At 43.4% G+C, this 23,791-nt stretch overlaps 1 protein-coding gene across 14 annotated transcripts in view; it reads right to left on the bottom strand.

Annotated features, from left to right (window-relative positions):
* Positions 1-22,081, bottom strand: part of tanc2a (tetratricopeptide repeat, ankyrin repeat and coiled-coil containing 2a) — a 778,741-nt gene extending 756,660 nt beyond the window's left edge. For 4 of the 14 annotated variants that reach the window (XM_048560289.2, XM_048560291.2, XM_048560292.2 and 1 more), the window contains exon 1: positions 21,571-22,006. In XM_048560289.2, the coding sequence (XP_048416246.1) occupies positions 21,571-21,828 (258 nt within the window). In that variant the 5' untranslated portion in view covers positions 21,829-22,006. The other 10 variants (XM_059638830.1, XM_059638828.1, XM_059638829.1 and 7 more) reach the window with 7 other exon arrangements.
* Between the last annotated feature and the right edge of the window lie 1,710 nt (positions 22,082-23,791).

The following is a 23,791-nucleotide window of genomic DNA, read 5'->3' as shown; positions in this document are numbered from 1 at the left end:
ATTAATGACATGGTGTTGAATAATATTTTGATTTTAAAATTTCATCTAGGCACTATTCTTGATTTTTCAGATGGCAAAGTTCAAAATGTTGCAAACGATGAGCTTGCTGGAATTCAGGAAGTCATACAGTTTTGTGGAATGAACAGAATGGCAGATGAAATGTAATGCACAGAATGCAAAGTGACTTGTTCTGGTTGGAAGAACGAATAGTGCCAACATAAACACAAGGATACTATTCTAAAAGAGGCGCAGAGGACTAATATGTGTGCACAAACCACTGAAGATGGCTAGGCACATTCAAGTGGGTCACATGACGTAAAATCCTGGCTGTTAGAAAAAGACAGAAGACAGCAGGAAAGCAAGGAAATTATGGTGAACTTTTACACAACACCAGCTTGGTTTCAATTCTTGGCACCTCACTACAGAGAGGTAACGAAAGCATTACAGAAGAACGTGCATAAAATATTGAAAAGAATGGTTTCAGGGACAAAGGACATTAGCAGGTTCTATAATGTCCTTCTTAGAGAATAAAGGCCAAGAGGAGATAATGGGAACTGCAGATGCTGGAGAATCCAAGATAACAAAGTGTGAAGCTGGATGAACACAGCAGGCCAAGCAGTATCACAGGAGCACAAAAGCTGACGTTTCGGGCCTAGACCCTTCATCAGAGGGGGTTCTGGAATAAATAGGGAGAGAGGGGGAGGCAGACTGAAGATGGAGAGAAAAGAAGATAGGTGGAGAGGAGAGTATGGGTGGGGAGGTAGGAAGGGGATAGGTCAGTCCAGGGAAGACGGACAGGTCAAGGAGGTGGGATAAGGTTAGTCGGTAGGAAATGGAGGTATGGCTTGAGGTGGGAGGAAGGGATGGGTGAGAGGAAAAAACAGGTTAGGGAGGCGGAGACAGGCTGGGCTGGTTTTGGGATGCAGTGGGGGAAGGGGAGATTTTGAAGGTGGTGAAGTCCACATTGAAACCATTCCGCTGCAGGGTTCCCAAGCGGAATATGAGTTGCTGTTCCTGCAACCTTCGGGTGGCATCATTGTGGCACTGCAGGAGGCCCATGATGGACATGTTGTCTAAAGAATGGGAGGGGGAGTTAAAATGGTTCACGACTGGGAGGTGCAGTTGTTTATTGCGAACCGAGCGGAGGTGTTCTGCAAAGCGGTCCCCAAGTCTCCGCTTGGTTTCCCCAATGTAGAGGTAGCCACACCGGGCACAGTGGATACAATATACCACATTGGCAGATGTGCAGGTGAACATCTGCTTAATATGGAAAGTCATCTTGGGGCCTGGGATGGCGTTGAGGAAGGTGGTGTGGAGGCAAGTGTAGCACTTCTTGCGGTTGCAGGGGAGGGTGCCGGGTGTGGTGGGGTTGGAGGGCAGTGTGGAGCGAACAAGGGAGTCACGGAGAGAGTGGTCTCTCCGGAAGGCAGACAAGGGTGGGGATGGAAAAATAGCTTGGGTGGTGGGGTCGGATTGTAGATGGCGGAAGTGTCAGAGGATGATGCGATGTATCCGGAGGTTGGTGGGATGGTGTGTGAGAACGAGGGGGATCCTCTTTGGGCGGTTGTGGCGGGGACAGGGTGTGAGGGATGTGTTGCGGGAAATGTGGGAGACGCGGTCAAGGGCGTTCTCGACCACTGTGGGGGGAAAGTTGCGGTCCTTGAAGAACTGGGACATCTGGGATGTGCGGGAGTGGAATGCCTCATCCTGCGAGCAGATGCGGTGGAGGCGGAGGAATTGGGAATGGGCGATGAAATTTTTGCAGGAGGGTGGGTGGGAGGTGCTGTATTCTGGGTAGCTGTGGGAGTCGATGGGCTTGAAATGGACATCAGTTTCTAGCTTGTTACCCGAGATGGAGACTGAGAGGTCCAGGAAGGTGAGGGATGTGTTGGAGATGGCCCAGGTGAACTTGAGGTTGGGGTGGAAGGTGTTGGTGAAGTGGGTGATCTGTTCGAGCTCCTCTGGGGGTAGCCATGGGTACCTGCATGGGCCCAAGCTATGCCTGCCTCTTTGTAGGTTATGTGGAACAGTCCCTCTTCCGCACCTACACAGGCCCCAAAACCCACCTCTTTACAGTTATCAATGTAACGGAGGAAGAGGTGGGTTTTGGGGCCTGTGTAGGTGCGGAAGAGGGACTGTTCCACATAACCTACAAAGAGGCAGGCATAGCTTGGGCCCATGCAGGTACCCATGGCTACCCCCAGGAGGAGCTCGAACAGATCACCCACTTCACCAACACCTTCCACCCCAACCTCAAGTTCACCTGGGCCATCTCCAACACATCCCTCACCTTCCTGGACCCCTCAGAATCCATCTCAGGTAACCAGCTAGAAACTGATGTCCATTTCAAGCCCACCGACTCCCACAGCTTTCGCAGCATTGTTCCTTCGTCAGATGAAGGGGAGGGTTGCATTTAGGCACAGAATTTATAGGAAGATAGATAACTGCAAGATAATTCCAATAATTAAGAATGTCAAAAGATAGCATAAATTGAGGCTGGAGTATCGAAAGGCTAAAAAGCAAGTCTTTGTAGGTGATCAAAAGTGTCAAGCTGTGACAGTAAAGTGTCAACAGGTGAATAGCAAGTGAAGGGATGACCTATGATCTGAATAGTTAAGGCAGAGAGATAATTACAAAAAAAAAGACAGTGCTAGAGATAAACCAAATGGCTGGAATAACATGATAGGTCTACAAGTCGCACGACAAGGGTCTAACCAAAGTAACAAGCAATCCAAAACCGTACAAACTAATTAAGGTAGACAGTTCATAAGTTATTAAGGTGATGATGCCAAAACAGAACATCAAGTTTGATTTTACAAACACAGGACAGTAGGGTGGTGTTACATGTAGCATGACATGAACCCAAGATCATGGCTGACACAGTCCACATGGGTATGGAATTTGGCTATCCATTGCTTTCACTGATTCTGCATTGTTATGTATCTCAAACTACCTTGGAGAATGCTTACTAAAGATGGGAGGCTGAATGTACTTTAACCGAAGTGTTCCTCGACTGGGAGGGAACACTCCTGCCTGGCGACTGTTGTGCAGTGTCCGTTCAGCCATTGCCATAGCATCTGCATGATCTCACTAATATACCATGCCTGTATATGAAGCTGATGCTGCCCGAGTGACATGAGTACCTACTGTGTACATGGTGGTCCAGTGTTCCTATGTATGATAGTATCCGTGTCGATGATCTGGCATGTCTTGCAGAGGTTGCTGTGGTCACTGTTCTCCTGAAGGCTGGGTAGTTGTTTGCTGCAAACAATATCCTGTTTGAGGTGTGGTGGTTGTTTGAAGGCAAGAAGTGGAGGCATAGGGCTGGCCTTGGGGAGATCATCGATGACTTTTTGAAGGCTACAAAGAAAATGACGCAAATTTCTCCACTCCAGGGAAGTACTGGACAATCAAGGGTGCTCCAGTGGACATGTCCCACGTTTGCCTTGAGGTCACTGCAGTCTTTCACTGTGGCATGTTGGGGTACTGGTGATCAATGAGTTCAGCATCATATCCCTTTCTTACACAGAGTCATCTTTCAGCATCTGTAGGTGGCCGTCATGTTCCTCCTCGTCTAAGCAGGTCCTGTTGTTGAGAAGTTGGGTATAGTACTCGTGGATTGGAAGGCAGGATGTTAGAATTCAGTGTTTGTAAAATATTGATGTTTATAAAATGACAGGCGGAAAGTTGTGCGGTCCCTTTAAAAGGTGATATGCCTTTTGTAAGCTTAGAGATTCAAAAAGAATGTCTATGAGTTTGCAAGAGCATAGAGTACCTGAATTGAAACATTTATGTCAAAAGGCAAAGCAGCATTTTGACCAAGACAAAAGGCTTTTGAATTTAGCCCATTAAATTTAAATCAGGCCCCTAAACACCAAAACAAAAGTTAAATCTGACAGTTTTGACAACATAGGACCAAACCTATTGTAAGAAATTGATATATTGTCAAGAGTATAAAAGAGGACGGCATTTGGAAAGTTGGGGAGAGCCAACTGTCATCCACCAAAAGAACAGCTCTCAGGTCTAAAAGAATTGTCTAAGCCTTACAGTAAACTCCATCTACATTAAAAATACTTGCGGCACAAGTAGTTAATGTTCCTAGCAAAAGAAAATCGGCCGAGATGGAGTTCCTAACAGAAGAATTCGTCAGAGAACAAAGCATTCCAAAAGACACAATCTGGTTGCAATTTTTATTTTATAAGCGGAACCTATTTGTTGGAAATCCATACCATTATAATCTTTTGTTTTATTTGCAAAGTTAGCAGCTCAAAGCGGTTTATTTGGTTTGTTAACAGTTTAGTTAATTTGCTCACTGTTAGAGTTAAATAAACAAATTGTTACTTATTATTAAAAAAAGCAAGTGTGTTGGGGTAAACTTTTATTTAACCATACCTTTATAACAGATTGGGGTCTCTTAACAGATTATATGGCAAGGTGCTCCTCTCTGGGTGTTTCGGTTTTAATTATCAGAGGGGTCAGCTCTGCTTTACAACACAGTATACGCAGGGCGTGTCCATAAGGGATGGCTTCTTAACATGTTTAGGGTGGATCACCTTAATTTATAATCTCTCTACCTTAGTTTGTACAGTTCTGGATCACTCATTAGGCCATCATGTGACTCATATCTGTCATGTTACTCCAGCCATTTGGTTTATATATAGTATCAGAGATAATGGGAACTGCAGATGCTGGAGAATTCCAAGATAATAAAATGTGAGGCTGGATGAACACAGCAGGCCAAGCAGCATTTCAGGAGCACAAAAGCTGTCGTTTCGGGCCTGGACCCATAAATAGCACCATTTTATTTTTGGTTTTTTGTAATTACCTCTTTGCCTTAATCAGAGCACAGGTCATCCCTTCACTTGCTATTCAGCTGCTGACATTTACTCACACCATTTGATCACCTGCAGAGACTTGTCATTCAGCCTGTCAATACTCCACTCACACAAGTTGTACTATTTATGGACATTCTCAATTACCTGGAATTATTTTAATTATCTGTACAACTCTAAATTCTGTGCCTGTGCACTCTCCTCCCTTTTACCTGACAAAGTAGCAATGCTCCAAAAACTTGCAATTTCAAATAAACCTGTAGGGCTATAACCTAGTGTTGTGTGACTTCCGAGTGTGTTTTACTGACAGCCTTGTACTGGTTACCAATCACAGTTTCTGCCCTTACATTTTCAGAAAATAGACAAATGCTGAGAGTGTCAGAAGTTTCATAATTAGAAACACAAAAATATAATTACAAAATAAAGAACATGACCTGTTGACAAACACAAAATTAAGCATCAAGATTCTTGGATTTTTTTCACTTAAGGCTGAAAAGCTGTAGAACATTTACACTTGAGAGAAACAAATCAGATTCCACACTATGTGCAGTTTATACAATTATCCAATATTGGTTAGTAAGCTTTAACTTTCCCCCCCATTCAATTTTACCATTGTCTTCTGGGTCAAATGGCTAGAGAATGCAGGTCTACTATTTCTCATCTACAGAATCAGTTTGTGGCAATCTCCATGGTTACAATACCATCTTATAATCTTTTTGCATTACACAATCATTTATCGCTCCAGTACTCATATGCTCCTCAGGGTCATTACCACATTAAAAGTAACTGAAAAGGTTAAGGCCCTGAGGAAAAAGAATGATATGTGGATTAAAAAAATGGATGGCAGGAAGGTTTGTATCTCCCTCTCTCCTCCATTTACCTCATAGGACATTCATTTTAAAACAGTGGGTGGCTTCATTATCCCGTTAATTTAAATGCTATAGGAAGGAAGTTTTGAAACTTGCAAGGGTTCAGAAAAGATTTACAAGGATGTTGCCACAGTTGGACGGTTTGAACCACAGAGAGAGGCTGAATACCCTATAGAAGTTTATAAGGTCACGAGGGCCACAGAGTAAACAGCCAAGGTCATCTCTTCGGGGTAGCAGAATCCAGAACGAGACTGCATACGTTTAAGGTGAGAGGGGAATGATTTAAAAAAGTGACCAAAGGGGCAATTTTTTCCACAGATGGTGCAGGTATGGAATAAGCTGTCAGAAAAACTGGTGGAAGCTAGTACAGTTACAGCATTTAAAAGGCATCAGGATAGGTGTATGAATACAAAGGGTTTAAGAGGGATATGGGACAAATGCTGGCAAATGGGGCCAGACTAATTTAGGATACCTGGTCAGCATGGATGAGTTGGACCGAAGTGTCTGTTTCCATGTTGTACAGATCTTTCACCATGACCCTATAGCTGTAACTGATGCACTCATGATTAACTTAAAAATTCAGTTTCCAGCTCAGATTTTTCTTCCTCCAACTTGGGCATCTATACTGTTCCCTTGTAAAATAAGTAATAATTTACCAACAATAGCTCCTACACTACTTTTCAAGTGTGGTATGCCAAGCATATATGATATATTAGGACCACAAAGGAGGAGGCCATTCAGCCTACTGAATTTGAGTCAGCTCTTTCAAGCAATATTCAAATCTGTTCTATTCTGATATCCATTCCTTTTAAGGCTCATTTTCATTTTTTGATTTATAGGCATTTATCAAAATCTTTTTTTAAAAAAGGCTATTAGTTTAAAAAAAATACAGGCATGGAGTGCAGGGAAGTGGAGGTGAAATGTCCAGCCATGATTAAATGGAGGAGTGGACTCGATGGGCCAAATGGCCTTACTTCCACTCCTGTGTCTTATGGTCTCCCTATTTGGCACTACTATAGAACTAGCTGGAAAGAGAACAATGCTTTCAAAGTTAACCTACAGTGATTGAAAACAAACTGAAGTAGCGTCTATAGGTTCAGACACTAAAGACTGACATAATTCCATCATCACAATTTAACATGAAACACAGCAAGTTCAGATAATGTGCATTCTCATCTAAAGCACCTGAACAAATGCGGTTGAAATTGGCACAGTTCATCATCAGGTGCCTGAAACAAACAAGTAGTAAGCCAATACAAAGTAGCCTGCCCACATCAACACAAACAGTGCAAAAGGATGCAATACCACCCATCTAGATAGACAGCACTGCCTCAAAGTGAAATTCTAGCAAATTCCATTTCATTGCTCTTTGCTGATATGCCTGCAAATTGTTCTCTTTCAAACACTGATCTAGTAATCTTTCAAAGACCAGTATTGAATCAATAATTTTCCTGTCAGTCAGCAGCTGGTCATTTGGGCATAGGTTGCCAAGCTTTAAAAATGCATTCTCTCTGCTAAAGACAGATCTAAAACTGTATAAAAAGTCATTTGAGAGGTCAGATGTTGAAAACAGACATGGTCCAACGTAAATGGTTGCTGAACAATCCGGGACACATTTTTGCAGAAACAAAGGAAGATAGCGAACAAATAAACATCCAGACCAGCTGGAAACACATGATTGGCATGTGATGAGCTCATTATGACCAGAAGCCAATAAAGAAACAAATACTGAATCAATGTTAGCCAGCAAGTGCTCTCTGGCTAGTTCCACAATCCATCACATGCCACACTAGATCAACCACACCCAAACTGCACCTTAGCCAGCTAGCACAAATTAGATCATTTAAACAACTGAATAATGAAAAAATACACATTATCTAGTCCATTATAATTTCAGGTCTTTGCTTTTCAACTCTTTCACCTCCTGTATTACACAAATCTCCCTTCATTTATATACATACTTTTAATCAAGCTGTTGAGACATGTTATGATACACCTGGAGCAGGTGAGACTTGAACCCATACCTTCTGGTCCAGAAGAGGGACATTACCACTGTTACAAGAATCCCTTTTCAAAAAGAAATCACCCTTCTTTTTGCACAGCCACTTCCATCCAGGAAATGACCTAGTCTCCTACATGAAAGACAGCAACACTAACCACTACATGACTGAAGAGATGCCACCTGTTACTTTTATAACCTTGCAGTAACTAAGAATATACACAATACATCAATCACTCACCTATGATTTCACACACATTCAGCATAATTTCCTCACTTTGTATTATATGCCTCTACAAAGAGAAATCACAAATTCATTTGTCATTCTACAACTTCAATTATTTGTTTTACCACTTTTAAATGATTTGTGTATTGCTATTATTCAACTTATTTATTTAAACACATCTTTTAGTGTGCCTCCCGCTCCCATTACTACATTCAAAAATGTATTTCGACATATTTTTCTGCATCTATCCTGCTAAATCCATCTAACTTATCTTCTAATCTTCCACATCATAATAATTTGATAGTCATACAGCACAGAAATGAACACTTCGATACAATTCATCCATGCCAACCACATATCCGAAACTGAAGTCCATCTGATAATAAAATGAGAGGCTGGATGAACACAGCAGGCCCAGCAGCATCTCAGGGGCACAAAAGCTGACGTTTCGGGCCGAGACCCGTCAGAGAGGGGGATGGGGTGAGGGTTCTGGAATAAATGGGGGGGGGGGGGGGGGGGGGAAGAGGCGGACCGAAGATGAAGAGAAAAGAAGATAGGCGGAGAGGAGAGTATAGGTGGGGAGGTAGGGAGGGGATAGGTCAGTCCAGGGAAGACAGACAGGTCAAGGAGGTGGGATGAGGTTAGTAGGTAGGAGATGGAGGTGCGGCTTGGGGTGGGAGGAAGGGATGGGTGAGAGGAAGAACAGGTTAGGGAGGCAGAGACAGGTTAGACTGGTTTTGGGATGCAGTGGGTGGAGGGGAAGAGCTGGGCTGGTTGTGTGGTGCAGTGGGGGGGGGGAGGGGACGAACTGGGCTGGTTTAGGGATGCAGTAGGGGAAGGGGAGATTTTGAAGCTGGTGAAGTCCACATTGATACCATTCCGCTGCAGGGTTCCCAAGCAGAATATGAGTTGCTGTTCCTGCAACCTTCGGGTGGCATCATTGTGGCACTGCAGGAGGCCCATGATGGACATGTCATCTAAAGAATGGGAGGGGGAGGGGGAGTGGCAATGGTTCGCGACTGGGAGGTGCAGTTTTTTATTGCGAACCGAGCGGAGGTGTTCTGCAAAGCAGTCCCCAAGCCTCCACTTGGTTTCCCCAATGTAAAGGAAGCCACACCGGGTACAGTGGATGCAGTATACCACATTGGCAGATGTGCAGGTGAACCTCTGCTTAATGTGGAAAGTCATCTTGGGGCCTGGGATAGGGGTGAGGGAGGTGGTGCGGGGGCAAGTATAGCATTTCCTGCGGTTGCAGGGGAAGGTGCCGGGTGTGGTGGGGTTGGAGGGCAGTGTGGAGCGAACAAGGGAGTCACAGAGAGAATGGTCTCTCCGGAAAGCAGACAGGGGTGGGGATGGAAAAATGTCCTCCTGGGTGGATTGTAGATGCCGGAAGTGTTGGAGGATGATGCGTTGTATCCGGAGGTTGGTGGGGTGGTGTGTGAGAACGAGGGGGATCCTCTTTGGGCGGCTGTGGCGGGGGCAGGGTGTGAGGGATGTGTGGCGGGAAATGCGGGAGACACGGTCAAGGGCGTTCTCGACCACTGTGGGGGGGAAGTTGCGGTCCTTCAAGAACGTGGACATCTGGGAAGTGCGGGAGTAGAATGCCTCATTGTGGGAGCAGATTCGGCGGAGTCGGAGGAATTGGGAATAGGGGATGGAATTTTTGCAGGAGGGTGGGTGGGAGGAGGTGTATTCTAGGTAGCTGTGGGAGTCGGTGGGCTTGAATTGGACATCAGTTACAAGCTGGTTGCCTGAGATGGAGACTGAGGGGTCCAGGAAGATGAGGGACGTGCTGGAGATGGCCCAGGTGAACTGAAGGTTGGGGTGGAAGGTGTTGGTGTAGTGGATGAACGGTTCGAGCTCCTCTGGGGAGCAAGAGGCGGCGCCGATACAGTCATCAATGTAACGGAGGAAGAGGTGGGGTTTGGGGCCTGTGTAGATGCGGACGATGAACTGTTCCACGTAACCTACAAAGAGGCAGGCATAGCTGGGGCCCATGCGGTTGCCCATGGCCACCCCCTTAGTCTGTAGGAAGTTGGACATCCCAGATGTCCAGTATCTTCAAGAACTGCAACTTTCCCCCCACAGTGGTCGAGAACGCCCTTGACCACGGCTCCCGCATTTCCCGCAACAGATCCCTCACACCCCGCCCCCGCCACAACCGCCCTAAGAGGATCCCCCTCGTTCTCACACACCACCCCACCAACCTCCGGATACAACGCATCATCCTCCGACACTTCCGCCATCTACAATCCAACCCCACCACCCAAGACATTTTTCAATCCCCACCCCTGTCTGCTTTCCGGAGAGACCACTCTCTCCGTGACTCCCTTGTTTGCTCCACACTGCCCTCCAACCCCACCACACCCGGCAACTTCCCCTGCAACCGCTATACTTGCCCCCACACCTCCTCCCTCACCCCTATCCCAGGCCCCAAGATGACTTTCCACATTAAGCAGAGGTTCACCTGCACATCTGTCAATGTGGTATACTGCATCCACTGTACCTGGTGTGGCTTCCTTTACATTGGGGAAACCAAGCAGAGGGTTGGGGACCGCTTTGCAGAACACCTCCGCTTGGTTCGCAACAAACAACTGCACCTCCCAGTTGCGAACCATTTCCACTCCCCCTCCCATTCTCTAGATGACATGTCCATCATGGGCCTCCTGCAGTGCCACAATGATGCCACCCGAAGGTTGCAGGAACAGCAACTCATATTCCGCTTGGGAACCCTGCAGCGGAATGGTATCAATGTGAATTTCACCACCTTCAAAATCTCCCCTTCCCCTACCGCATCCCTAAACCAGCCCAGTTCGTCTCCTCCCCCCACTGCACCACACAACCAGCCCAGCTCTTCCCCTCCACCCACTGCATCCCAAAACCAGTCCAACCTGACTCTGCCTCCCTAACTTGTTCTTCCTCTCACCCATCCCTTCCTCCCGCCCCTACCTACTAACCTCATTCCACCTCCTTGACCTGTCTGTCTTCCCTGGACTGACCTATCCCCTCCCTACCTCCCCACCTATCTTCTTTTCTCTCCATCTTCGGTCCGCCTCCCCCTCTCTCCCTATTTATTCCAGAACCCTCACCCCATCCCCCTCTCTGATGACGGGTCTAGGCCTGAAACGTCAGCTTTTGTGCTCCTGAGATGCTGCTGGGTCTGCTGTGTTCATCCAGCCTCACAATTTATTATCTTGGATTCTCCAGCATCTGCAGTTCCCATTATCACTCAAGTCCATCTGCCTGCTTTTAGCCCATATCCCTCAATCCTTTCTATTCATCTACCAGTCCAATCATCTTTTAAAATGTTGTAACTGCACATGCCTCCACCACTTCCTCTGGCAGGTCATTCCGTAGACACACCACTCTCTGTATGAAAAAGTTGCCCGTCAGGTCCCTTTTAAATCTCTCCCCTCTCACCTTAAACCTATGCCCTGTAGTTTTGGGGTCCCCTACCCTTGCAGGGGAAAAAACAAACCTTGGCTATTCGCATTTTCCATGTCCATCATGATTTTAAAACCTCCAAGGTCAGCACTCTCAGTCTCCAACGACAGGGAAGAGTTGCCCCAGCCTAATTCAAACCCGGCAGTCCTGGCAACATTCTTGGATTTTTTTTCAGTACCCTTTTTAGTTTAACAATATACTTCCTATAGCAGGGCAACCTGTCTTATACAACTGCAACATGGCATCTCAACTCCTATATTCAATGCTGTCTCAGTGATGTAGTCAAGCGTGCCAAATGATTTTTTCACCACCCTGCAAGGCCACTTTCAAGGAACTATGAAGCCACACCTCAAGGTCCCTCTGCTCAACAACACTCCCCAGGGTTGTACCAGTAACTGTGTAAACCCTGCCTGGTTTGACTCACCAAAATGCAACACTTCACATCTATCTTAACTGAACTCCAGATGCCCATCTTATCAAGATCTCACTGTACTCTTAAATAACCTTCTTCACAATCCACTATACAACCAATTTTGGTGTCATCCACAAACTTACTAACTATATTCATACATTCTCATCCAAATCATTGATACATGAAAAAACAGAACTGATTCTTGCAGCACTTCGTTGTTCACAGGCCTCCAGTCCAAATAACAACCTTCTACAATCAAGCCAATTTTATATTCAACTGGTTCTCTCCCTCAGACCCCACTGTACACCAATGTTATTAACCGATCTACCCTGTGGGACCTCAAAGGCTTACTAAAGTCGAAGTAGACAGCATCTACTATTCCGCCTTTATCTATCTTCTAGGCAAACGCTTCAAAAAAATTCAATCCAAATCTGAGACACACAATTTCCCACAAATATAGCCATGCTGACTACCCCTAATCAGTCCTTGCCTTTCCAAATACATGTAAATCCGATCTCTGAATCTCCTCCAACAACTACCCACCAATGACATCATGCTGACCAGTCCTCAGTTCCTTGGCTTTTCCTTGCAGCTGTTAAACAATGGCATACAAATATATCTCCTCCCGAGCTTCCCACAATATTCTGGGATACACCTTATCTATAGCTAGGATTTATCTACCTTTATTCATTTTAAGACTTCCAGCACCACCACCTCTTTTGTGGACTGTTTTCAAGACTATTTATTTCCCGAAATTCTCTAGCTACCATGTCCACAGTAAACAGAGGTAAAATATTTGTTTAGTATCTTACCCATTTCCTGTGATTCATGGTCTTGTTGATTTTTAAGGGACTCAAATTTCTCCCTAGTTCCTCTTTTGCCCTTAATGTACTTGTAGAATCTCTTACTTTTGGCTAATAAGGTGAAGGAGAATCCTCATGTCCCTTTTTTTGTCCTCTTACTCCAACAATACTCCTCCAGGGATTCATTTGATCCCAACCGTCTACACCTAACAAATGTCTTTTTTCTGGACCAGTGCCTCAAAAACTCTAGTCATCCAGAGTTCTCTATACCTACCAGTCATGCCCTTCACACTAACAGGACCATACAGTCCCTTAACTCTGGTTCTCTCATTTTTCAAAGCGTCCCACTTGCCACACATCCTGTTGGGCAGGCTGCTCACAGGTAAATCAACTTTTGAAAGTTCCTATCTAACACTACCAAATTTGGCCTTGTCCCAGTTTAGAACGTAACTTGAGGACAAGGATCTAGCCTCTTCCATAACTATTTTAAAACTAATAAGAATTATGGTCACTGTTCGCAAAGTGATTCCCCAATAACACCTCAGTCATTTGTCTTGCCTTATTTCCCTACTACTTCTCTAGTAGGTAAATCCATAACGAAATAAGAAAGTTTTCTTGAAAATGCTTAAATTCCTGCTTTCCAAGCAAGTTACACAATGGCAGCCCCGGTCTTTGATTGGAAAATTAAAATCTCCTACCAATACAATCTTATCATTCTTACAGATAATAAACAATGTCCCTACATAGTTGCCCCTCAACTTCCCACTGATTACTGGGGGCCCTATAGTACAAATCTAGGTGATCAGCCTTTTCTCATTTCACACAGTCCTCTCAACAAGAGTCAGCCACGGTGCCAAAGACCTGGCCTATAGTTACCTGTTTGTCTCCTCCTTTTTTTGAATAAGGGTGCTGCACTGGCAGTTTTCTAATCCTTAATAGCTTTTCTAGAATCTAAGGATTTTTGAAAGATTACTACTACCTCATCTATCTCTTCAGATACATCCTTTAAAGATACAAGGGAAATCTCAGGTCCAATGGATTTATTGGTCTTTAGCCCCATTAATGAAAAAAATTACTAGGAAAACAGACAATTAGGAATTATTGTTGTCGCCCCTTCCACAAGTGGAGAGAATGAACAACTTGCATAACACTTAAATAACAAAATTCAAAGGCAGTTCAGTGGAGAATTATAAAAGAAACTGCAACACAGACACATGGGATACTAGACCAAAAGGTTAGGCACAAAAGGAGGAAAGTATGGCAATTACAAAGAAGAGAATTCCAGAATTTGAGGTGTAGGCAACTGAAGTGCAGGTTTCAAATGTGAACTGATTAAAACCAAGGATGCTCAAGTGGTCAGAATTAGATGAGCACAGGCATTTTGGACTGTTGTAGGGATAAAGGGACGATAGACAGCATTCAGTTCCATTCACAAGCCCTCAAATAACAGATCAAGCTCAAGCTAGGTTTTAGTTGGTTAAGTGACACAACACAAAAGTGGTAGACAATATCCAGTTCAAAAGGTGAATTCAAGCATCAGCAACCCATGTGCTACTACAGATTTAAAATTTAATTAAGCCACATAAGAATGAGAGGACCTGAGACAAAAGTATTCGTAATCATGGGAGATCTAGACAGAGTATATAGAAAGGTTATTTCACTGGCTGAGGTCAAAAGATCAGAGAACGCCAACATAAAGGTTACAAGAAAAGAACCAATGAGGACATGAAGAAAAGCTATTTTTAAAGATAGAGAGTGGTTAGGCAATAGAATGAACCAGCAAGTTGAGAAGATTTGTAGCTCAGGTTGAGGTTCTGGATGTGAGTTTGCTCGCTGAGCTGGAAGGTTCGTTTTCAGACCTTTCATCACCATTCTAGGTATCATCAGTGAGCCTCCAGTGAAGCGCTAGTGTTATGTCCTGCTTTCTATTTATCTGTTTGGGTTTCCTTGGGTTGGTGATGTCATTTCCTGTGTTGGTGATGTCATTTCCCATTCTTTTTCTCAGAGGGTGGTAGATGGGCTCCAAATCATTGTTTGTTGATGGAGTTCCGGTTGGAATGCCATGCTTCCTCTGAATTCTCGTGCGTGGCTCTGTTTGGCTTGTCCTAGGACGGGACAACACATCCATCCTAGGACAAGCCAAACGCACGAGAATTCCAAGAAGCATGGCATTCCAACCAGAACTCCATCAACAAACAATGATTTGGAGCCCATCTACCACCCTCTGAGAAAAAGAATGGGAAATGACATCACCAACCCAAGGAAACCCAAACAGATAAACAGAAAGCGGGACATAACACCAGCGCTTCACTGGAGGCTCACTGATGATACCTAGAATGGTGATGAAACGTCTGAAAACAAACCTTCCAGCTCAGCGAGCAAACTCACATTCAGAATAAAATGAACTTCCAAAGCGTGGTGCAAATAAATTAATTGATGGAATTTAGAAACTTTGATAGGGAGCTGGACCAAAAGTTGCTCTTGCAGAGACTCAGCACAGACATGATGGGCTGAAGATTTCCTTCTGTTCTAAAACTACCGTTTGAACAGTCATGACAAGAGAAACAGAGACTGGAAGTTCCGTGGCTATTTCCTCACCACCTCACTCCAAAAAAGAAACCTCTCTCCAGTATATACAAGTCACAATTCAAAACTGCAGCGCTATATCCTCCAGTTGCCAAGGCTGCTACAGCGGTAGCAAGGCTCAAGCTGATTTGCAATATCCAGACAAAGCAATCTGCTCAGACACTTAAATCGCAATAACTTAGCTCCCATCAACCCCTCCTGCCCACCCCAGTGACTTATCGCAAAACAAAAAGCTACAGGAGCAGAATTAAGCCTTTCAGCCCACTGAATCTACTCCTCCATTTCATTGAGGCTGATATATTTCACAACCCCATTCCCCGATCCCCTTAATCGGAAACCTATTTATCTCTGCCTTAAATATACTCAAGGACTTGGCCTCAACACCCTCCCTTTGCAGAGTTCCACAGGTACACCACACTATGGCTGAATAAATTCCTCTCCAAGTCCATTTTAAAGGGTTTTTCTTCATTCTGTGGATACACCTTCAGGTCCTAATCTCTCCTACTAGCAGAAACATCTTCTCCACGACCACTCTATTCAGGCCTCTCAGTATTCCACAAGTTTCAATGAGATTCTACCCACCACCTTCTAAGTTCTACTGAGTACAGACTATGTCCTCAACTGCTTCACACATGACAAGCCCTTTGCTCTCCCCGGGGTCATTCTTGTAAAATGTCCTCTGGACCCCCTCCGACTTCAGCGCATCCTTAGAGACATAGGAATCCAAACTACTCAATATTCCAAATATAATCTGAAAAGAACCTTACACAGCCTCATCAGTACATCCCTGTTCTTGTATTCTAGCCCTCTTGAAGTGAATGCTAACATTGTATTTGTCTTCCTAACTGCCAAATGAACCTGCATGCTAACCTTAAATCTCTGTGCTTCAGAATTCAAATACCTTTCCCCATTTAGAAGTTAGTCTATGCTTCTATTCTTCCTATCAAAGTGTATAACCTCACACTTTCCCCACACGTATCCTTTCCAAGTCCTCCTGCAGCCTCCCTGCTTCCTCAACACTATCTGTGTCATCTGAAAGCTTAGCAACAATACCCTCAGTTCCTTCATCCAGATCATTAATACATAACATGAATAGTTGTTGTCCCAACATTGACCCCTGCGGAACTCCACTAGTCACTGGCTGCCATTCTGATAAAGACTGCTTTATCTGCACTGCTGGCCTTTGGCCAGTCAGCCAAAATCCTCTACCCATGCCAGTACCTTGCAGCTAACACCACAGACTCTTATTTAGCACCCTTCTGTGTGACACCTTATTAAAGGCCTTCTGGAAATCCAAATAATCACATCCATTTGTTCTCCTTTGTCTAACTTGCTTGTTACCTCCTCAAAGAATTTGACAGATCTGTCCATCTTTTGAGGAAGCTCTATTTTACCATGCATTTCGAATTACTCCTCAACCTCATCCTTATGAATGGACTCTAAAACCTTGCCAACAAAAAAAGCCCAGGCTAGCCAATCTAGTTTCTCCGTATCTGCCTCCTTCCCTTCCTAAACATGAAAGTTACATTTAAGGAATTTGCATTGCACCTCCCAAATTACCCCCAGAAACTCCTGCCATCGCTGCACCACCTGTCTCTGATGATAACCTTCCTTTCCAATCAACTCTGGCCATATCTTACTACTGCCCTTGTAGTTACCTTTCCTCAACTGTTATACCATTCCAACCAATTCACGTTTCTCCCTCAGAAACTTGCAGCATTAATTCTACCATATCATGGCAACTGTCCTTCAGGGGGTTCCTTCAGCTCCCTAATCAAGTCTGCCTCGTGGCACATTGTAAATCCAGAATGGCCTATTTCCCAGTGAGATTTTTCTCAAGCTGCTCCAGAAAAAGCCAACACCTTGTAGACATTCTACAAAATCCTTTAAAGCTCCACTGCCAACCTGATTTGCCCAGTCCATCTGATTACAGAAGGCCCCCATTATTATCATAATAGCTCTTCAAGGCCTTTTCTATCTCCAGATTTATTGTCTACCCCAAATCTCAACCACCGCTCAGAGGCCAATAAGTCACTCACATCATTGGCCTATTATTTTGTGGTTCCATAATTTTCTCCCCCTCCACACACATTCTATGCTTTTTGAGCTATATTGCTTCTTGCTACCAATTTAGTTTCATTTCTTGCTAAGAAGTAAAGCCCACCCCCTCTGACCATCAGCCAGTCTTTTCAGGAGGACATTTATCCTTGGAAGTTTAATTCCCAGCTCTGATCCACTTGTAGCTACATCTCTAATGTTCAAAATATCATACCCACCAATTCCAACTGCACAAGATCATTTACCTTGTTTTGCACTTTGCGCACATTTAAGTACAATATACTCAGTCCTGCATCAACCAGCCCCCTTCTCTCCTGTGCCTGAAGTTATGTTCCTGAGCCTTTCCATACTTTCTTGTCCTATTACTAGTTTTGAAAATTTTCAAAACCTCTCCCAAGCCCTGCCATACAGAAATCCTATCCACCTATTGTTTAACGTCCTTGTGACCCTGATTTGTGCCATCAGTCCATCTACCTTATACAGAATGCTTCATGTATTAAGATACAAACCATTTAGGGTTTGTTCTGTTGTCAAGTTTCCTTGGCTTACCCTGGCTGCCACATTACTAATTACAAAACATTTTGTAGCAAATCAACAAGGCTGCCTTAGCAATATTCACCAACATAGTACCCGCAATCACCTTAAAGAACAAGGGTAGTAGCTGCATGTCAACAGAAGTTGTAAGTCAGACACTATCCTGAATAAAATTAGAAATTGCTGGAAAAACTCAAGTCTGACAGCAACTGTGGAGATGAGCAAAGTTAACTCCAAAATTCTGGACTTTCCTCCCTGAAAGTATTATTGCAGGATCTTCATCATCTGGACCACAGCAGTCCAACATAGCAATGTATCACCACCTTTCAATGGTGACAAGGGATGTGACGAAATAAAAAGGACACCTGTGGAACAGCAATCAACGCACTCTCCAGATTAAGAATTGCAAACTGAAATGCAAAAGTGTTACCCTTTTTTTCCTCTTTTACACATTTGACATTGCTATCTCCTTCCGTTGCATTTGCCATTATTTTGGTACTTTTAAATGCTACCTTATCACATTCATAGAAATTCCATTGGGTACTCCTATGGTCTTGTTTCTTTTTAAACAAACCTCAAAAGGAAAAACAGAGTCAGGGTCATACAGCATGGAAACAAACCCTTCAGTCCAACCCCATGTCAAACGTGATTCCAAACTAAACTAAATCTCACCTGCCTGCATGCGTAGTTTCCCTTTCAATTGGCTGATCCCCATCAGCAAACATGCTTCAAATAAGGTGTCTTGAAATCCACGATGAACATTCCAAATTCTCAACCTAGTCCCCTTTTGATGTGCCTCCCCAGTGTCGGGTAATCCCATTCAAAATTGTAACCTCAACTCAAGAAAGGGCAAGATATGTACAAGGAGCATTACACTCAATTTTTGGGTCTTATTCTTCTTTGAGCTAAATAAAAATTTATTTTTCTATACTGTTAAAAGCTAAGTAATGTGGGTACAAGAAATAGATATTGACCAGCAGATAATTTATCCTCAAACCATTCAAATACTTTACACGTATATGGCACAAGTGAGGAGTGTGTTGGAATACTTCCCACTTACCTTAAGTACAGCTCCAACAATACCCAAGAAGCTAAACACCAACAAGGAAACCTAACCCCATTTCACTAGCATGCCGTCCACCACTGTAAACATTCCTAGTCTCTACCACTGGCTCATTGCGCTGGCATTGTGTACTATTTACAAGATACACTGCAGCAGCTTTAAGTCTTTATCAACAGCACCTTTCAAAACCATGAGAAATCCCAATCAGTAGAACTAAAAAATGCAGGTACTTGGAAACATCACCACCTACAAGTCCTCCTCCTCGCCATCCTGACTTGGACAAATCTGTTTATCACTGAAGGTCAAAATCATGCGGCTGCCATATTCTCAGCACCCTTCATTGCAGAGACTTCAGCAGTTCATGAAGGTAATTCACCACAAAATTTGAAGGAAAATAAATACCAGCACTTTCCCCATCCCATCACTGGGAAAACACGATATGATATCAGATCCTTATATTGTGCCGTGTACACTACTGTATGTTATCTCTTCATTTCTAATGCTTACACTCATCAGTCACTACTTAAACACATTAAGCCAGATGTGCTGCCCAAACAATGTCCCAACCTGTCCAAATTCTAAAGCCCTTGATTCTAATCAGTCTTATTTGAAAACTGATCTACCAGATGTCCATCAGCTAACGGGATACAAATAATTATTTTGGTACTCCATTCCAAATCATAGTTAAACAGGTACAGCAAATACTCATCCTCATGGTACAATTCCAATCACTTTCTCAAATTTCCATGCAACACCTCATTAAGCTACTCTCTTTTTAAATGCTCCTTCTAATTCAGTCAATTTCCACACAAGCAGCATTATATTCACCTCACTTCTTGTTTTCTGACCTTGTTACATGTGGTACTGCACCAAGGTTATTAAAATTTCCCTTGTTCACAAAATGTTTATGCCAAAGAAATTCAACAGATTTACCAGGCATAATATAGCTCTCAAAGTTATGCTGACACCATCATTAGTCTATATTTCTCTGCTATTTTATACTTCCTTCCTTCCATGTCTTACTTCCTATAGTTCTGTAGCCTGTAATTCCCAGGAACATGATTTTCCTACATTGGCACTTCTTTGTCCTTTCCTTTCACAAGTGAAAACCAATGTGACAAGTAAAGTTCTCAAATTACACACGCAATATATTCCAATCCTTAAGACAAAAGTAACCAACTCTAATAGCCAGAAAATTTGGTTTTTCAAGTGACAGGGGAAAATTAAAAGTTAAAATCCATATAAAGTAGATATATTCAAAGTTGTCAAAGCAATGTTGGAATGCTTTGCTCTCAAAATAAAAAAATTAATATATTACCTCCCTTCCCTACTACATGCCATTCTTGACGGAAAGAAGTTCTGCCAAAAATAACTCTACCTACTGTAAATAATTGAGGGTGCTCAGAGCTCTCAACGGACTTATTTTCAAACATTATGTATCCTGGAGAGGGCATGTCCTCTGTATTTTACATGACATGTAAAGGCATACAAATTTGTACATCCAAGAAATACTGTAAAAAGCTCATCTGTATTGCAGGGATCAGAGTAGGACTATATTTGATGTTAGCCCACTTTTTGATAGAAGGACTCCATGGAACACTGGGCAAGATTTACCCGGCATCAAACCTTGTCAACTTTATACTCATCCAATCACTTGCCTTTTCTCTTTATTTTAAAATATAAAATGTTAAAGTAATACATTTAATGCTAGTGGCTAACCTCACTTTTAGGATTTCAAAAAGAAGCAATAATCTAAAGCTGTTAGTTTTATACATAACTAACACAATATCTACACTGGGTGTAGAAATTTAAAATTATGCACATGGCAAGCAGAGTTATTTTAACCAAAGAGTGGAAGACAGCAGGTAGCAAGTCAACAGCTTTCAATATTTAATTACAAACAAGTCTTTTTGCACATCATTTATATTTTAGAATTCCACAGAAATGAATGATTTATCATGACATTTGTGAATTATTCATGTTTTCATCAGGTTATTTTCCCCCACAAGTACAGGACAGGTAATATTTTTACATTTTTTAATTGTCAAAACAACATGCTCATTTCAAACATCTAGACATCTGAAAATCATTTCCAGTTCCAGGTTAATCATCTGTTTTCCAGAAACCTCAGATAGTATTTTGATTTGATTTTAATGTGGAACCACAGGGATGTCATGTACACGTCTTGGAATTTATAAATATCTTACACCACTGATTCCTCCATGAAATCCCAATTCCCTGACTCTTGATGAATCGTCCTGTAACACTCAATCCTGGAAGCAAACTCTGCACACACCCATTCATTTCAGCATCCCCTGGCAATGATTGCACCTGATACAGTAACACGCATTATATCCTTTTGTTTTCTTGGGCCATAGCATGACAGACAGAAAAAAAAGGAAACCATCCCCGGCGTTGCCCTGGTTATAAAGATGACAACCCACCTTTTAAACAATATTTATAGTAAACTATCACATAATTGAAGCTTTCTCTATAGTCATAATGACATCTGCAGAAGTGATTGCCAATGCCAAGGGTGCATTTGCTCTCGAACGAGGACTGGAAGCAATGACTTTGTTCTATTTATAACCCATTCAAACATATCTCCTGTGTGGAAAGCAGAGGAGAGTGAAGAGAATGATAAACACGGGGGCGATTGCTGCTGACCGACACTTATCCCCCTCTTGGTACCGTGTGTTTGTGCCTCCCTGTTGCCGGCCGGTAGTTATTATTTTTCTCCTCACCTGAGGTGGGCCGGCGGCTGCAGTCTCCCGGTCCCGGTGTGTGTCAGCGGCGCCCGGAGTAAAGCTTCCTTTCAGCAGCGGCTGACGAGGCCGCCGCCGCCGCCGCCATTCCCCGCTCTGGACCCTGCCATCCCCGGCACCGTCTAACTGTCTTTCTGTCCCCCTCTGGCTGTGCGGATGGCCTTTTAAACCGCCCTCCCCCGGAAAAAAAATCCCTCCCTCTCCTGACAAGATAAAATCGCCACAAAAATTAAACATAAACTACCCGGTGTCACAGTTCTCTCAGTGCCTTCAAAAACATATTTTTTGGGGGGTGGAGGGGAAATGGTTGCATTCTTTCCACCCCACCGTTTCCGATCGACCTGAATGGGACCGGACGCCAATCTGTCTCTAACTCCCGCTCCGCTGTCTTCCCCGCCGACACCGAACAAGCAGACACTCACCATCCGAGTGACGGCCTCACACCTTCCAGCGCAGCCCCGAGCCAGCGCCGCTGTGGAGAGGGGGAGGGCGCGCAGTGAAAACCCGCCTCGTCCCCTTCCCAGCCAATCGTACCGCAAGCCCCCCACACCTCCGCATTCCCATTGGTGAGCCGCGCGTGCAGCAGCGAGGCCACTCGGAGCGGCGTCTCCGCTAACGGACGGATCCGTCTACCAATCGGTTTGGCGCGAGTACGGATGGGCGGTACAGAAGGCGGGGCGTCCCCTCACGTCGCAGCGCCTCCTGTCGGCAGCATCAGGAAGTCCCTGAAGTTGGATCTGGTGCCAAGTTGACTTGGAACAGCGTCCAATTGGATACCGAGTCAAAATGGATTCATACTGTGATCTTTAGCAAAGCCCATTGTGGCAACTAGCCAAATGCTAGAAACACTTGCACTTAATTTGGCTCTGCAAACAGCAGTATTAAAGCTGGATTGGGAACTACTGATGGGAACATGTCTGTTCCATTGACGACTGGGTAGTTAGAGATAACGAATTAAAACACGCATCAAAATCACATCACAAAAGCCCAAGGTGTTGAGCTTTATTGATTTGATTTGTTTTTTTTCAATTATTTATTAATTGGGCAAATAGATCTAATGTTAAAATACTTACAGGAATCTTGCAATTTTATTGGCATGGATCTTCGCACTTAAAAATAAAACTACCATAACTAGCTAAGTAAAAAAAATCACTAAGTTGTTGCAGAAGGTTTTGTTTCTAAATGTACAGCATCATAAAAAATGTGATCCTCAGTCAAATACAAAAATAAGTTCAGAATGTTCTGCAAGTCTAATGATTTCTGAGCACGGGGATCCTAAGTTGAAAATCACTGATTTAAGCACATTTTTTAGTTATTAAGTACTGGTACTATTACGCTGTGCCTCTGACAACACTTGTAACAAATGTCCAACTTGTAGCAGGTTCATAAATTCTGTCTGCATAATATGGAATTCCACAATGTTTATTAGCGTGTTAGTGACTTATGACTGAAAATAAGTAATATATTGTTGAACATCATTCCTTTTCATTGTATCTCATGACAGTTTTGCCATGACATACCAGGATACTAACAAATAAGCACAACGACCAAGCAAATTAGGAATGCCCTATACAAACTACATTTTATAAAGGGTACTATTGTTTATAGCGCATGATGAAGGTATTTAAATAAAGCAAGAGGAACAGAAACAGATACCTGAAAGAGGTAGTCAGATAAAGGGGAATAGATCAAACTAAAGGATTTCCTCAAACTAAAATACTTGCAGAAGCTAAATCTCTTCAGCTTTTGCTACCTCCTTGATATGTTTGTAGAATATCTGTTAAAACATAAAAATTATAAAAAATAGATTTTATGAGAAAAGCATAGATCAACAGTCAGCCAGACAATGATAGAAACAGACAGGCAACTCTAACAGAAAACAAGTAGGAGCTATCCATTCAGCAGCAGCAGGCCGCAGCAACAGGCAACAAGCCTGCTAGCATTTGGTTAGTCTCATTTTCGTTCACCCAGTTCTGGCTGCATCTCCCCGACAACCAGTACAATACAGTTCTGGAGGCTTGAAAGTCAAGGTACGACCATAATGACCTTACAAAAACGGAAATGCAAGATTCTATGTTTACCAACTGAATCAGCAGGTGCAAGGCAGGAAACAAGAATGCCCATCCTGAGTTGCCAAGGATATAAACTCAGAAGACATCTTTCCCAAAAAGTAAATTAGTGTATCAAGGACAGGTTAAGC

This window comes from Stegostoma tigrinum, chromosome 31, assembly GCF_030684315.1.
Source record: "Stegostoma tigrinum isolate sSteTig4 chromosome 31, sSteTig4.hap1, whole genome shotgun sequence".
In the NCBI taxonomy this organism is placed as follows: domain Eukaryota; kingdom Metazoa; phylum Chordata; class Chondrichthyes; order Orectolobiformes; family Stegostomatidae; genus Stegostoma; species Stegostoma tigrinum.
The sequence above is the reverse complement of the archived record's forward strand: the minus strand, read 5'-3'. Positions and strand labels throughout refer to the sequence as shown.